Source organism: Apiospora hydei, assembly GCF_038363865.1.
Source record: "Apiospora hydei strain CBS 114990 chromosome Unknown utg000009l_segment0_segment0, whole genome shotgun sequence".
Taxonomy (NCBI): Eukaryota; Fungi; Ascomycota; class Sordariomycetes; order Amphisphaeriales; family Apiosporaceae; genus Apiospora; species Apiospora hydei.
The window spans coordinates 195979-209832 of record NW_027117368.1 but is presented as its reverse complement, the minus strand read 5'-3'; the positions used below and the strand labels follow the sequence as shown (position 1 = coordinate 209832).

Below are 13854 nucleotides of genomic sequence, written 5' to 3'. Positions count from 1 at the left end.
ATAGATAATGTTACGGATGGGGAAGTTGAGGAGTTTCACAGATGCAGCAGCAAGCCGAATCGTGTGAAGGAGAGGTTAAACCACAATGGCTTCAGCAGAATATGCGAGAGTATGAAGTTTTGAGATGGCAATAAATAATTCGTGGAAGGTGCTTGGATTTGCAACTTGATGTGTGTGAGAAAGAGGGTTGGCTCAACAGAGAACTTTGTTGATTATTCTGAAAATCAGATATGGGAGGTGTGGGAGATTGAAGTGGAAAATGATCACAATGCCAGCAAGCTGGATCTCGTAAGAGACAATTGAGAACCTGGATTGTTGGGAGCGTAGCAGAGCTATGGTGATGGCAGTGGCTGTGGATGTGAAGGAGGCTTGCCTTTTCTGATCGGATACGAGATTGGAAATGTGACTGCGAATGGAAATTGGCTAGATACTCTTGCTGATTGATCTGTTGGTGAGACGTTAGAGGAAGTTGAAGACGATCATCTCCATGCCACAGATTCAATAGTAAGAAGGATCGTGTGAGAAGCAAATGCACCACACTGGTTGCAGCAAAGCAGAGTTGATTACACATCTAGAAGGCGCGACACGGACATATTCTGCTGCTATCCATTGAATAGTTGATGCTACGTTTGGTAACTGCGATTTCTGTCAGTGTGGTTCCATCGTCCTTCGGCCCAGGCCAGCGTGGTGCCAGTCGCCCATCGTAGCGAGAGACACGTTCTCAGTAGTCAAGTGTATGGTTCACGTGATAATAATTGGCGATACCCTACTGGTGCCGGGTCATTGGGGGTCTTTGATAGCTCATGGTTTTATTCATACACAGCTACCTAGGCTCTATTAGAATAGCTGCCATCGCAGGAGATCTGCCGGCTCGAGCATTAGATTGTGGTGGAGTTGAGCCCTTCACGAGCATTCTCATGGATGGCCACTACGAGAACTCATCACCGCTTGATCTTTGACAAGCCTTCAATAAGGTCTCTTATCATACAACAGGTGGTCCAGAGCTTCGAGCATTCCCACAAATTATCATTATCTGTGACGTCATGTTTCCATGATCGTTTGTTGTCATGGTTTTAGAGGGGGTCACTGTATTGCTCAAATATTAGCTACAAGCATTATTTCTCGGATGACCTGCCTGACTTACATATTAATACCACTTATTCCCTACGAGATCGTGAACTTGCCTCCCCAATTCTCCAGCATCTCACTACCGCTCAGCTCCTTTGAGTCCTCGTAAAACTTCAAGATCTCTTCGTGTTCCAGAGGAGCAGTGAGCTTGAGACGCCTCGTGACACCGCCAAAGTTCCAGTCATCGGTAGGTTTCCCGTCCACGTCCTCCGGGATAAGCTCGGTTTCCGAATCCGGCTCTTCCGAAAAGTTGACGTCAAAGGCGCCGGGGGTATCCACCATGGTATGCTCGAACTCGATAACATTGCGAACCCGATCGCGCGGCTTCTGCCGGCGTAGCGGCTTCGCCAGGAGCGTGAACTCGTCGCCCGTGAAGGGCAGCCCGGGCTCCGCGCAGGTGGAATACTCGGGCCAGGGCTGGCCGATGACGAAAACGTCGCGCTCCGGGTGGATGTAGACGACGCCCCTGTCGGCCCAGCTGACTGTCAGCCGCGGAAACGACGAGTCGGTTTTCCGCAGGGTCATTGAGCGCTGGCAGACCTTGAGGCCCATGGGGAACCGCTTTAGAAAGATGGAGCGGCTCTCTTGACTGATGGACAGGAGGATGGAGGCGAATTTCTTCTTGTCCAGCTTCATCCAGCCGGGCTCGCGCACCCAGAGGAGGCGGGTCCGGGTCTCGGGGATCAGCTCTTCCCAGATCTGCATGCGAAGCTCGATTGGTAGGCGGGGGAAGGGGTGGAATGTGGGCGCGGTCTCGTTTGCCTGTGCGCTGGTGGTGATTTGAGTCTCCATCTTGGGTGCCAAACCCGAGTCTCCCGAGTCCATCTAGCGCTAGTCAGTTGTGTGCCTCTGCCGATGTGAATCATCAAGTACTTACCTACGTCGTCTGAGATGAAGCAGCTGGCTAGGGAGCAAATGAGATAAAGCAATTGAGTTGAGCGTGAGTGCACCGAGTGAAGAGGATTATGACGTGGTAAGTAGTTGGTGGGAGCTTTCTTGAGAGAAGTAGTTGGATAGAGGATGAGAGGGAAAGTGGATGCGACGAAGCAGGTTGCTTAAGTACCAAGAAGAGCAAATCGAACCGGCCTATGAAAGCGTGGAGATCCCCGGCAGTGAGTACAATAGTCAGACTTATGTCAAAAGACGATCTAAGTAAGGCCATTGACTTCTAGATATCATCGTTCACCTTGTTTCCACTTTAGTCCTTAGCCACACCGCTAGTTGCGCTCTCATTGGCTATTTGTTTAGCTAGTGAAAGCTAAAGCCATTCTAGCAGCATAGCAGTTGTATAAACGTCCCAGCAATCAAACGTGGTGGATTCTGTGCGGAAAGTATTCCGGACCGAGTGTACCACGGTTGGCCTCTGCGTCAGAAATGGGTGGGTAGCGGGCAACTTGACATCTCTATAAGTACCTCCACATGCGAAGAAAGTTGGAAGTCTGGTAAGGCGTTCAGTGGATTAGCCATGAGCTGGCTCCGGCAGTGTGTTTGCACGGGCCGTGATGACTGGTAATTCAACGTCATTTTCAGACTCTGCTGAAAGCTGAAAAACACCACCTACAATACGGCCTTCTGCGCAGTATCTCACCTTGTCGACCACCTCCCTGGAATGTTTAGACATGATGGGCAAAAGCCTTTCGCCGAATTGCCTATCTAAATTATAATTTTGGTGGAGGGTCCTGCCAAGTGACCGAACTGATACTCACCACTCCCAGGCTAGTGGTATATATCGTAGCTGCTGTAAGAGGGAGCCCATGGACAGAGTAACCTCATCGTGCTGATCACTGGCAAGGATATAGCAGAGCCTCAATTGTTGAAATATATCCACTAATGATGGTGAAAGAGGTGAGCATTGTAAGCGTATGCGAGTCGGTGGTTCTCGATGTCCAAGCTTGGCGCTTAATGCCTACGATTCCGGCCAATAATGCTCGTCAGTTGGTTATAGTATGCGGGAATGCCGCCAGCAAGCTGTATTATGAGCGGGACGCGAACATACGTCACGATCTATCGCAAACCACGTGGGTTTTTCCCCTACGGCTGTTTCCACTACGGCGTTGCCGGTGGATGCGAATGATGGACGGTGGAGCTTTCGCTGCTTCGCCTTCAATGCGGAACTGGCTGTCGGGACTTAGATCTCCGTTAGTGCCGAGCAAACGCGGGGCTCCGCACTTTTGTCGCGGAAGCAGTTCCGCTGAAGATGGCACGGATGACGAATGCGTTAACGACGACGATGTTCCAACTTAATCAATCATCTCCAATCCGATTGATTACTCCTCGATACTGAGACAAGTCAAATACAGAATGGCGGGCATCAAGATTGCGGTGCTGGACGATTACCAGGAGCTGTCGAAACCCCACTTCGACCGATTGCGCGATGCCGGCTACGAAGTGACGACATTCACCGACACCCTCTTGCCGTACAACCACCCCGACACGCCACAAGAAGTCAAAGATGCCCTGACCAAGAGGCTGGAGCCGTTTGCTATCATCAGTGAGTATTCTCAGATTCTACGGCTCTCCTTCGTCCGACTACCTACCTACTTACATAAGCACAGGCACGATGAGGGAGCGGACGCCCATCCCCCAGGATCTGGTCGCCAAACTCCCCAACCTCAAACTGCTGCTCACCACCGGCAAGCGCAACGCCTCCATCGACGTGAAAGCCTGCCGCGACCGCGGGGTGCCCGTGGCGGGGACCGACGGCGGCGCCAAGCGGCGGGGGCCCGACAGCACGACGACGCACTGCGTGGCCATGATCCTGGCCCTCGCGCGCAACGTGGCGCAGGACGACGCCGTCATGAAAGCGGGTGGTTGGCAGACCGAGGCGGCGACGGAGCTGTCGGGCAAAGTGTTCGGCACGCTCGGGCTGGGGCGTCTGGGTACGTCGGTCGGGAAGATCATGGCGTCGGCGTTCGGTATGAAGGTAGTGGCGTGGAGCAGCAACTTGACCCAGGAGGCGGCCGACGCGAAGGCGAGGGAGGCCGACTTGCCGGTCGAGGACGAGGACGGGGAGAAGACGTTCAAGGTGGTCAGTCGGGTCGAGCTGTTTAGGACGGCGGATGTGGTCAGCGTGCAGCTGGTGCTGTCGGACAGATCGAGGGGGTTGGTCAACCGGGATGATCTCGCCAAGATGAAGAAGAGCGCCCTGTTTATCAACACCTCGAGAGGCCCCATCGTCAACGAATCCGATCTTCTGGATGCTGCAAACACGGGCACCGTACGTGGTGTGGCGTTGGATGTCTTTGCGCTGGAGCCGTTGCCTCGCGACAGTCCGTGGCGAACGACGAAATGGGGCGAGGATGGAAGAGCCAGAGTGCTTCTGACGCCGCACATGGGCTACGTGGAGGAGGGCACCATGGCCTCTTGGTACGAGCAGCAGGTGGGAAACATCCTGCGGTGGCAAAAGGGGAGGCTTTGCAGGCGGAGTTTGAGGACAGCGGGTATTGATGCAGGCTCAGCGTGCTGCATCTCTTGCTCCAGCACCTTGTAAACGGGAATTAAAAAAAAAAGGAAGAAATATCACATAATGCGGTCTCGTCCTTTCTTGTGCGCGTTTTCTCTGTGGGCTTCTTTACATCGTTTGGCCCCACGTTTGTGTATGTATGTGTGCATTGCATTGCATCTCCAAGCGCAAGACAGCATTGCAGTGATGGAAATAAGCGCAACAAACTCTGGTTTACATCAAAAAAGAACAGTCATGGAAATGCTGAGAATGTCACAGTAATTCAATCCAAGGATTTCCAGTGGTGATTGCGGCAAGTCGCCGAACTGGGGGCCACCTCCAGGTCGACATGGTGGCCCACTGACAACGCTGGCCCAACGTAGATTCAATCCATTGATCAATTACGGGCACCCAAGTCTGTACCTTCTGCTCCCTGATATCCTTGGAATTCTCTTGGAAGTTTCCATGCGCGAAAGCTGGCCGCTTTGGTCACCCCATTCAAGTTTTGTTCATGTCCCTACTTACTTACTGACTTCTTGCGCCATCCACCCATCACTGCATCCCTACGACCACCATTCACTTGAGACTAGGCAACTGCGGCTTGCTGGACACCAACCATTTGAATCAAGGCAAATTAACCGATTGAATTGATTTGTCTGTTTTCATTCTTTGTTCGTCAAGTTCTGTAAGTTCCATTTCTGTTTTTTCCCCATGTTTGGCTGAGTCGCATTTTTGGCTGCTGCCCGTGGAATAAACAGTGGCATAAACATTGCGCCTTCCCAAACTTGATCATTCCTCTACATCATCCGCACTTCAAAAAACTGACTGATACTCAATTGAAGTGTCTTCTTCATCTTCTTCCACACTTTGCACTGCAGCATCTCGAGATGGCTGCACCCGGCGACGACGCCGCCACCATGGTGGCCGCCATTGCTGCGGCTCTCCCGCAGAAACCGAGCAACCCTCAAGGCGCTTTGGAGGGCTCAACTGGTAAGTGGAAAACATTGGCTGTTTGTCCTTCGACGCAACAAATCTTACTTATTGTTTTTTTGCTCCACAGGTTCTCCCCAGATCAAGCTGGAGCCCGCCCTTGACACCGTCACTTCTTCCGCAAGTGATGTCGCCGCACCGTCGCCCATGTCGCATTCCAGCAGCCATCGCGCCCTGCGAAATGGCCCCAGCCCCCAGAAGGGCTCTGGCCAAGACCGCTTCCGCCAGATGATCACGGGACAGGCCGTTGGCAAGGCTCTTCCCCTGGGCCCTCCGACCATGTATCCACAGCTGCCTGGTCTCAACGCCCAGGGCGCGCAAGTGGCGGCCTACTACCCGGGCCTGGGTCTGGTCAAGGCCGCTGATACTGGTCGCACTGCCTCCGTGAACCCCCGTTCCAGTTTTACACCGCGGCTACGGGCTACGGCAGGGACAATAGCAGCACGACTGCTCGCGCCGAGTCCATGCCTGCCCCTCCCAAGAACGCCGCCGGCGTCAACCTCAGCGTCAACAATGGTAACAACGGTACCAACGGAAGCGGAGGCGCCGGTAGCAGCATCTTCCACAACATCAAGAACGGCGGCGTCGCCTCACACACCCACACCGCCACCCTGAGCCTCGAATGCCAGGCCCGCCGTTTCAACCCCCAATTCAAGGAATGGGGAAAGGATGGCATGTACTACGCCAAGGTCAAGCTGCTGGACCACATCATTCACGACGGTCGTCCTCATGAAACTACCACCGAAGCCAAGCAGGCCGTGGCCAAGCAGGCCATTGCTTGGATTCGGGCCCACATGCCCAAGGATGCCACCCAGTCCCGCACTGCGGCGGCCGCCGCGATCGTGAAGCAGGAGCATGCGAGCCGCGGGCAGTCCAGCAACGGGTTCTACTACGACACTGGTGCTGGTAATGGCAACACCAACGGCAATGGCACCGGCACGGGCAACGGCGGCAGTGGAGGCGGTCTTGGCGCAAGCCACTACAGCCCCAGCAGCCGCGGACGATCTTCTCGAACAGCAGCCGAGGGTAGAGCCGCTGCTGCCGATAATAAGAAGGGCAGCGGCGACGACCACCGCGAACTGCTCGAGCGCATCCGGTCGCTCTACGGCCACACCCGTGGCCCCAGCGAGGCGGTCCTGGGCGACCCCGCCGCCGCTCGCGCTTTCTTGGAGGGCTTTGCCCTGGGCGACCGGCTCCGGGAGTCGGCTGGCCGCGCCGAGCGTCAACGATCTCGCTCCCCTAAGGGGGCTCGGGACGATCGCGATCGCCGCTCCGGACGCGACTATTATCGGGAGCGCTCGGCTGCCAGACGTGCAGATCGAAAGTAGTGTCATTATGGAGGATTGCGGGAGGCTCATATAGTGGTTGACACTGAAGATTATGATGTATCTTCTTGAAGCCCCTTGACATTTTGGTGAGAGTGTATGATACGGAGACTGATTGACTGACTGCATGTTATGGCGATTGCTGCATATGAGAACGGATGAAGGGCAAAAAATAATAGATTCTTGTGGACATGTAATATTATACGACTGGGGGTGAAGGGAATAACACTGGTGACCGAGAAAATGTTTCTTCATGCATGTCAATATGTTCTCCTCGGTGTCTGTTGGATGTAAAAACGGCATGCACCCACGATGGTTCTGCTTTACGTACTGGAATGAACATTTCCCGGCAGGCAGACGTTGCTTGACACTGAAACAAGCGCACATTTGAACAAGGGTATATTGAGACAAGGGCGACTTGCAGACTGGAGCTACTGAGATTACATAAAAATGAGGTTCTCTCCACCTACTACCTACAGCTTGCTCGGCATCCGCATGCCGCCATCGAGCCGAATGACGGCGCCGTTGAGCATGACGTTCTCGATGGCGTGGCGGGCAGCCATGGCGAACTCCTCGGGGCGCCCCGCCCTCCGGGGGAACTCCATGGCGCCCTCGAGGGACTGGCGGACCTTGTCGCTCATGAGGGACGTCATGGCGCTGTCGAAGAGGGAGGGCGCGAGGGTGACGACGCGGATGCCGTACCTCGAGAGGTCGCGGGTCATGGGGAGGGTCATGGCGGCGATGGCGCCTTTCGAGGCGGCGTAGGAGACTTGGCCGCGCTGGCCTTCGAAGGCGGCGGCGGAGGCGACCATGATGATGACGCCGCGCTCGCCGTCCTCGAGGGAGCCGGAGGAAGGGGGCAGTAGTGGCGGCGAGGTGGGGAGGCACTGGCGGATGAGGTCGATGGTGCCGGTTAGGTTGACGGCGAGGACGAAGTTGAAGTCGGGGAGGGATAGGGGGTGGTGTGGCGGTCGAGCATCTGGTGGGTGTGTCAGTGTGAGACGTCTCATCATGCTCTGACCCCATTGCAGCCGGATACGAGCTTTCCCAACATAAAGAGAACGCAATAAGCAGGAGAGTTCAAGATATTGACAAAAAAACAACAGGTGGAACATACGGTAGATGGTAGAGAGATGCCTGCCGCCGGGATGACGCCGCCCAAGGGCTTGCCTGTCTCCTTGACCCACTCGACCGTCCCCTGGACGGCGGCCGCGATGCTCTCAGTGTCGGTGACGTTGCACTGGAAGAAGCGCGCCTTGTCGGCGCCGAGCTTTGTGACAACGGATGCGCCGTTGTCCTCGTTCATGTCGAGGACGGAGACGTAGCCGCCGAAGCGCACGAGTTCTTCGGCCGTGGCCTGGCCTAGACCGGATGCGCTGCGGGCGCGTTACACACGATCAGGTTAGCATGTGATTGAGGAAGATTCAAATGTGACTGGGGGGATTACTGGGAATTATTTTACTTACCCGCCGGATATGACGAATGTTCTGCCTTCGATCTTCATGGCGGCAGCTTTATTGACTTGGGTTGTGAGTGAGCAAGTTGAAGATGAAGGTGACGAAGATGAGGTGTTCTTCGGTGATTGAGCCGAGGCATGTTCCTCGGCCTCCCCCATTTAGAAGGGGCCGACATGCAGCAGCGGCAGCATGAACGCCCGGGGTTCGCTTTACAGTGGAGGGGCCCCCGGCGATCTTAGCGCCCTGTGTGTTTAGTGGTGCATCGCGCTAAAGCCGCTACAGGCATAGCCAGACAGGGCCACAGATACCAGAGATAGTGCCTACAACTGGGCAATGCACGGGCCCTACGGAGCAGAAACAGTTTCCAAGGTTCTGAACTGAAACCCGAACAAGCCCTCCCCCCTCCAAAAACCCCCCAAAACCCAATCAGACTGATCCCTACCTGCCCAGCTCACGTCACTCCCAGCCAACTCAGGGCATCAAATGCATGTGGAGGGTCGCAAGATAAGCAACCTGGTTACCTCTTTACGTACGAAATCGCAACAGCGACACATGCTTTCTACTTACCTAACATAAATCGAGACTGCTTCTTCTTCATTCCGACAACCCAGTCCACGGAAAACCCAACACCCAGAGCACAGTTTCCTCGGAGCCAACCCGATCAGCTTGTCCACCGCCTGGACCAACCAACGCCCACCGCCACATCGAGACAGAGTCCTGCGACCGACGATTCCGACCACGACCAAGAGAGATAAGAGCTGCGGATAATAAGAAGCTTGCGCCATGACACGTCCGCGAGGGGCTTCGGCCGCCAGCGAGGACAGCTCGAACACGGTGGATGATCAGGTACGGCTACAACAAGAACTCGGGGCTCTGGACATTGCTTTTCTTGGTACAGACCGAAGTGCTGACTCGCGATTTACAACGATTTGTAGGAGCTGGGGAGTATGTACGACTACCTGGCCAAGATCGTCCTGTTAGGACCCAGTGGCACGGGGAAAGTAAGTCGTCATCCGTGTTTATTCTTCTGACTCGAGGACCCGACTGCTCGGCGCCTTCTGTCTGTTCTTCATTTGCCTACACATCTTCTATGTTGCTGCCCAACCTAATCTTCTACGAACTTTCATGGTGCGATTTTGTCACCAGTTCCAGGCTGAAAGCTAACCGACTCTCTTCTTTCCACTCACAGGTCCTGCCTCCTGCACCGCTTCGTCAAGTCGGAATGGCGCATCCTCTCCTCCCAGACCATCGGCGTCGAGTTCGCGAGCAAGATCATCAAGGTCGGCACCGGTGCGCGCCGGAAGCGCATCAAGCTGCAGCTCTGGGACACGGCCGGCACCGAGCGCTTCCGGTCCGTGTCGCGGTCCTACTACCGGGGCGCCGCGGGCGCCGTCCTCATCTACGACGTCACCTCGCACGCCAGCTTCCGCGCCCTGCCGCCCTTCCTTAACGACGCCCGCGCCCTCGCCAGCCCGAACCTGACGACGCTGCTGGTCGGCAACAAGCTCGACCTCGCCAATGACCAGGGGCCGCTGCTGCCGGAGCTGGATGAGGATCTGCCGTCGCCGCCGCCGCAGTCGAGCTCGAGTTACGGGGGCAGCATGTACGGCACCAGCGTCCAGAGCAGCGCCAGCGTCAGCACCATTACGCCCTCTTCAATAGGCCTGGGCACACAGCAGCGCGCGACGATCGCGCCCGAGGGCAGGGAGGTGTCAGCAGCCGAGGCGTCGCGGTGGGCCGGCGGGGTCAACGTGCCCGTCGCGCTCGAGGTGTCGGCGTTCACGGGCGAAGGGGTCGATGAGGTGTTTGCGCGGCTGGCGCGCGCGATTCTCACGAAAATCGAGCTCGGCGAAATCGACCCGGACGACCCGCTGAGCGGAATCCAGTACGGCGACGGGGGCCGCTGGATGAACGGCGGCGGGGTCAGCGACGCGGGCAGCGTCAAGAGCGGGATGACGATGGAGGATGGCGTCGGCGGCGGCGCGGGGATGCGCAAGCGGAAGAAGGGCCGGCGTGGGACGGTAGCGCTGCGGGAGTGGGAGGAGGTGTTTACGTTGCGGAGTGGGCGAAGGCGGGGGTGTTGTTAATGGGGAAGAAGAAGAAGGAGCTGGGGCTTGGATATGATGGAGGAGAAGGGAGGCTTGGTTGGTTCAGAGGATACATGATCTGTGTGGTTGGGTGTGTGTGTGTGTGTGTGTGTTGGAAGAAAGCAACAATCGTTTCTCGAGATACCTCTTTCGCGCTTCTTTCTATTTCTCTAGTTTGGCGTTGGGCGGCAATGACAATGATTGGCGATGATGTTTGTTTGGTCAGATAGCGGCGCCTGTGGCACGGCTCGGGTTTACTACTGGTGTGCCTTATAGAATAATACAAGGGGAGGGAGAGGCTGGGGCCTCTGGTTGACTAGGTACATACGATCGGGTCTTTTGGTGGTGAAACTACATGTACACGATGACGGCTGCGGAAAGTAGGTGTTGGCATGTTCGAGTACGATGACTTCTACTCCTTTGTGGGAGTTGGATAGGTGATATGGGTAATGTGACATGAATGTACATCACCTCCGTGACAAGATCTTGGCATAATTTTTCGACAAGTCATGATGAAACACCACTACGTTCAACCACCGACTACCGTTTTGGATCACCACCCCCAGCCGGACTACACGTAGGTAAACCGTGTCTATTTCATCACATACGCCTATATACATCATACACGCTAGAAAATAAGAAGACCCCCCAATTGCCCTTACCTACCTACCTACTTAGTGCTCGCAAAAGTTGTAATCCCCTTGAAACCAGTCATCCTTCGCGCGCTGATCGAAGTGGCTCCGCTCGTCCATGAGCTTGAGCCGGTGCGCCTCGGCCTCGGCGCGGCTCATCAGCCCCGCGGCGACGATGCCGTGCTGGCGCACCATGTCGACGATCTCGGGCGGCAACCTGCTGGCTTCTGCCTGCTGGTCTGGGGTAGGCAGTTTGTCCGCCAGGCCCTGCTTCTCCCGCAGGAGGGCCAGGACCTCGGGCGGCATCGTGCCGCTGTTGGGGTTGCTGTTGCTGTTGCTGCTGTTGGTGTTGTTTGGGGAAAACACGGCGTCGGCCCACCAGTCGAGCTGCTGCGGGGGCACGTTGGCGGTCGAGAGGATGCGCTGGTGCGGGTCGACAAGCCAGAGGGCGATGAAGCGGCGGTGGCCGGGTTTGGTGGGGTCCTGGAGGCGGAAGGAGGAGACTCGGTGTTGGCTGAACGGTGTCAGCAAGTCGAGTTCGCATGCTTTCATGGCAATACCCATGAATCAAAAGCAGACGTAACAGCACTTACAAGACGTTGGGAAACGCCAGCAGCCGCCCCTCGGGCGTGCCGACGCTGCCGTAGAACTGGAGGCAGGGCCCGCCGCTGCCCGTGGGCCCGAACGAGGTGCCGTAGCTGCGCTCGAGCCAGTTGTAGGCGTCCTGCCCGGCCGACATCATGAGCTCCTCCTGGTCCCACGAGGTGCCCATGCGGAAGGCCAGACTGCTGTCGGTGACGTTGTCGCTGTCGAGGTAGTACAGCGCCGTCGCGCAGATGTGCTCGTTCATCTGGCCTTCGATCTGGGCGAAGATGTATATGTCAATATCATTAAAGTTATTTTGCAATTTACAGAAGTAAGGTGAAAGAACTTACATGCCAGCTCCCCGTGGGGAACTCGGGTTTCTCCGGCGTGAGCTCGATACTGGCCATCTTGGCAATGACCTGCAGCCCCGACTGCCCGAACTTGTCCCGAAGCTTCTCGCACGCGGCGTAGTCGACGTCCGTGAACGCCTCGGGCTCGATGAAAATTGGCTCCCGGACCTGCTTCCACTGCTCGCTCTCGAGGCGGCCCTGGGGCAATTTATCGAGCAGTGCCCGCGGCAGCCCCTCGACGTCGCCCTCGAGGTCAAGGTCGTCGGTGGCGGCGCGCAGCTCCACGGCCTCCTTGTCCGACAGCTCCGCGTCCAGCTCGTCGATGAGCTCGTACATGGCGTCCTTGTCGAGCTGGACGTTGAGCTGGGCCAGGACGGCGGGGTTGAGCTCCTCCCACAGGCCGTCGGTTTCGTTGTCGCTGGGGCGTGAAGGATTTTTGGTCAGCAATTTGTTCGGGTCTTTTCCCCTTTTCCCAATCAGAGGGCGATGTGGAGTTTTAGACAGGTGGTCGTCCAGGCAGTAATACTTACTCGGCATAGGCGACAGGGCTGATGCGATGGTACCTGCGCCCGGCCCTGGAGGTTTCGCCGCGGTGGGGCTGGATGTCGGCGAGGCACTGCTCCCAGGCCGGGAGGGCCCGGTCGACGAGCTTCTCGATGGTGCGGTAGACGCCCTCGTACCTGGTCGGGTGGAGGTTGTTGATGTAGCTCGTGAACCGGACGGTGCCGTCGTCCCGGAACGCGAGGTTCGCGGGCAGCCACTGGAAGTTGGCGGACCAGTAGTGGTCCGGCACGCCCGGCATGCTGTACGGATTCGGCACAGGCGGCGGCGACGGATTCTCCTTCTGGTGGTCGGGCGTTGGCTCACCTTTGCCCGCCCATTTGGTCACGGCGTCCGTGGTGCCGACGACTTCGTCTTGCAGGAACGGTGTCTGGCCCCAGACCAGACAGTACATGGACGGGTGCACGAGGTCCTGGACCATGTCGTTGCTGCGCGGGTGCCAGTCTACTTCGCCCGCGGCCGCCTGGTCGGCGCGCAGCTGGTCGAAGGCGGCGACGATCTCCTGCTTCAGGTCTTCTTTCACCAGGACGTCCGACTTGGCCACGCAGCTGCCGACGGCGTCCAGCGTGGGGACGAGGCCCGTCTTTTCGAAGTGCTCGGCTTTGATCCGCAGCTCTTGAATACACTAAGTCGTGCCTGTATGTTAGTGACCAACAGCAAGTAAGTGCATGCGCCCGCCCCCATGAATGCATACGCACATAATCAAACGCCTTCTCCGACATGTAGCGACTCCGCTTCAACGGCGAAAGCTTGCTCTCCTCCAGCGGCTCCCGCCATAGATTGACGTGCTCGACCGCCAACCGGTACAGCCCCTCCTCGGGCTGCTGCATCGCCTCGGCGCGCCATTTGGCGACGACGGCGTCGTCGAAGACCTTGCGGTGCCAGTCGGGCTTGTCGGTCAGCCGGTCCATGACGGCCAGCATGAAGACCTCGCGCAGCTGGAAGAGCTCCGAGGTGGCCCCCGGCGCGTTCTCGCACACGCCGATCGGGTAGCAGGCCTGCATGGTCTCCCGGCTCCAGCCGGTGGCGTAGTGACGCAGGGGAAGATTGATGCCGGGGTATTGGTGCTGCTGCTGGTGCGCCTGTTGGCCCTGAGTGGTTTGGGATTGGGTCGTTGGGTCCTGCATCTTCGCTGCTGTCGCGGCTGCGCGAGTGTCAAGGCAACGAAAGGAGTGTCGATGGGAATGAGTGGGAATGGTCCGAAATGAAAAGACTGCAGCAGTCGGATTGAGGACATGTTTAAATCGTGCCCTCTTCATCGTTGTGTTGCATGCTGCTCTCAAGGCAGCAGTGCGGT

At 56.9% G+C, this 13854-nt stretch overlaps 6 protein-coding genes across 6 annotated transcripts; 3 read left to right on the top strand and 3 right to left on the bottom strand.

The window, feature by feature from the left end:
• Nucleotides 1-1164: 1164 nt before the first annotated feature.
• Nucleotides 1165-1920, bottom strand: PG997_011796 (uncharacterized protein; the record flags this gene model as incomplete). The annotated part of the gene is made up of 1 exon (XM_066816111.1): nucleotides 1165-1920. One exon carries the CDS (start codon nucleotides 1918-1920, stop codon nucleotides 1165-1167), a length of 756 nt encoding a protein of 251 aa, XP_066661803.1.
• Nucleotides 1921-3429: 1509 nt separating this feature from the next.
• PG997_011795 (D-isomer specific 2-hydroxyacid dehydrogenase) lies at nucleotides 3430-4618 on the top strand (the record flags this gene model as incomplete). The annotated part of the gene is made up of 2 exons (XM_066816110.1): nucleotides 3430-3619; nucleotides 3684-4618. 2 exons carry the CDS (start codon nucleotides 3430-3432, stop codon nucleotides 4616-4618), a joined length of 1125 nt encoding a protein of 374 aa, XP_066661802.1.
• Nucleotides 4619-5457: 839 nt separating this feature from the next.
• PG997_011794 (uncharacterized protein) lies at nucleotides 5458-6888 on the top strand (the record flags this gene model as incomplete). The annotated part of the gene is made up of 3 exons (XM_066816109.1): nucleotides 5458-5560; nucleotides 5631-5944; nucleotides 6022-6888. The coding sequence occupies 3 exons, from the start codon at nucleotides 5458-5460 to the stop codon at nucleotides 6886-6888; spliced, it is 1284 nt and encodes a 427-aa protein (XP_066661801.1).
• Nucleotides 6889-7358: 470 nt separating this feature from the next.
• PG997_011793 (3-hydroxyacyl-CoA dehydrogenase) lies at nucleotides 7359-8389 on the bottom strand (the record flags this gene model as incomplete). Its single annotated transcript, XM_066816108.1, has 3 exons — nucleotides 7359-7864; nucleotides 7999-8261; nucleotides 8352-8389. 3 exons carry the CDS (start codon nucleotides 8387-8389, stop codon nucleotides 7359-7361), a joined length of 807 nt encoding a protein of 268 aa, XP_066661800.1.
• A 736-nt stretch (nucleotides 8390-9125) lies between these two features.
• Nucleotides 9126-10429, top strand: PG997_011792 (P-loop containing nucleoside triphosphate hydrolase protein; the record flags this gene model as incomplete). The annotated part of the gene is made up of 3 exons (XM_066816107.1): nucleotides 9126-9188; nucleotides 9278-9357; nucleotides 9532-10429. The coding sequence occupies 3 exons, from the start codon at nucleotides 9126-9128 to the stop codon at nucleotides 10427-10429; spliced, it is 1041 nt and encodes a 346-aa protein (XP_066661799.1).
• A 674-nt stretch (nucleotides 10430-11103) lies between these two features.
• Nucleotides 11104-13684, bottom strand: PG997_011791 (uncharacterized protein; the record flags this gene model as incomplete). Its single annotated transcript, XM_066816106.1, has 5 exons — nucleotides 11104-11575; nucleotides 11655-11923; nucleotides 11997-12414; nucleotides 12527-13182; nucleotides 13256-13684. 5 exons carry the CDS (start codon nucleotides 13682-13684, stop codon nucleotides 11104-11106), a joined length of 2244 nt encoding a protein of 747 aa, XP_066661798.1.
• Between the last annotated feature and the right edge of the window lie 170 nt (nucleotides 13685-13854).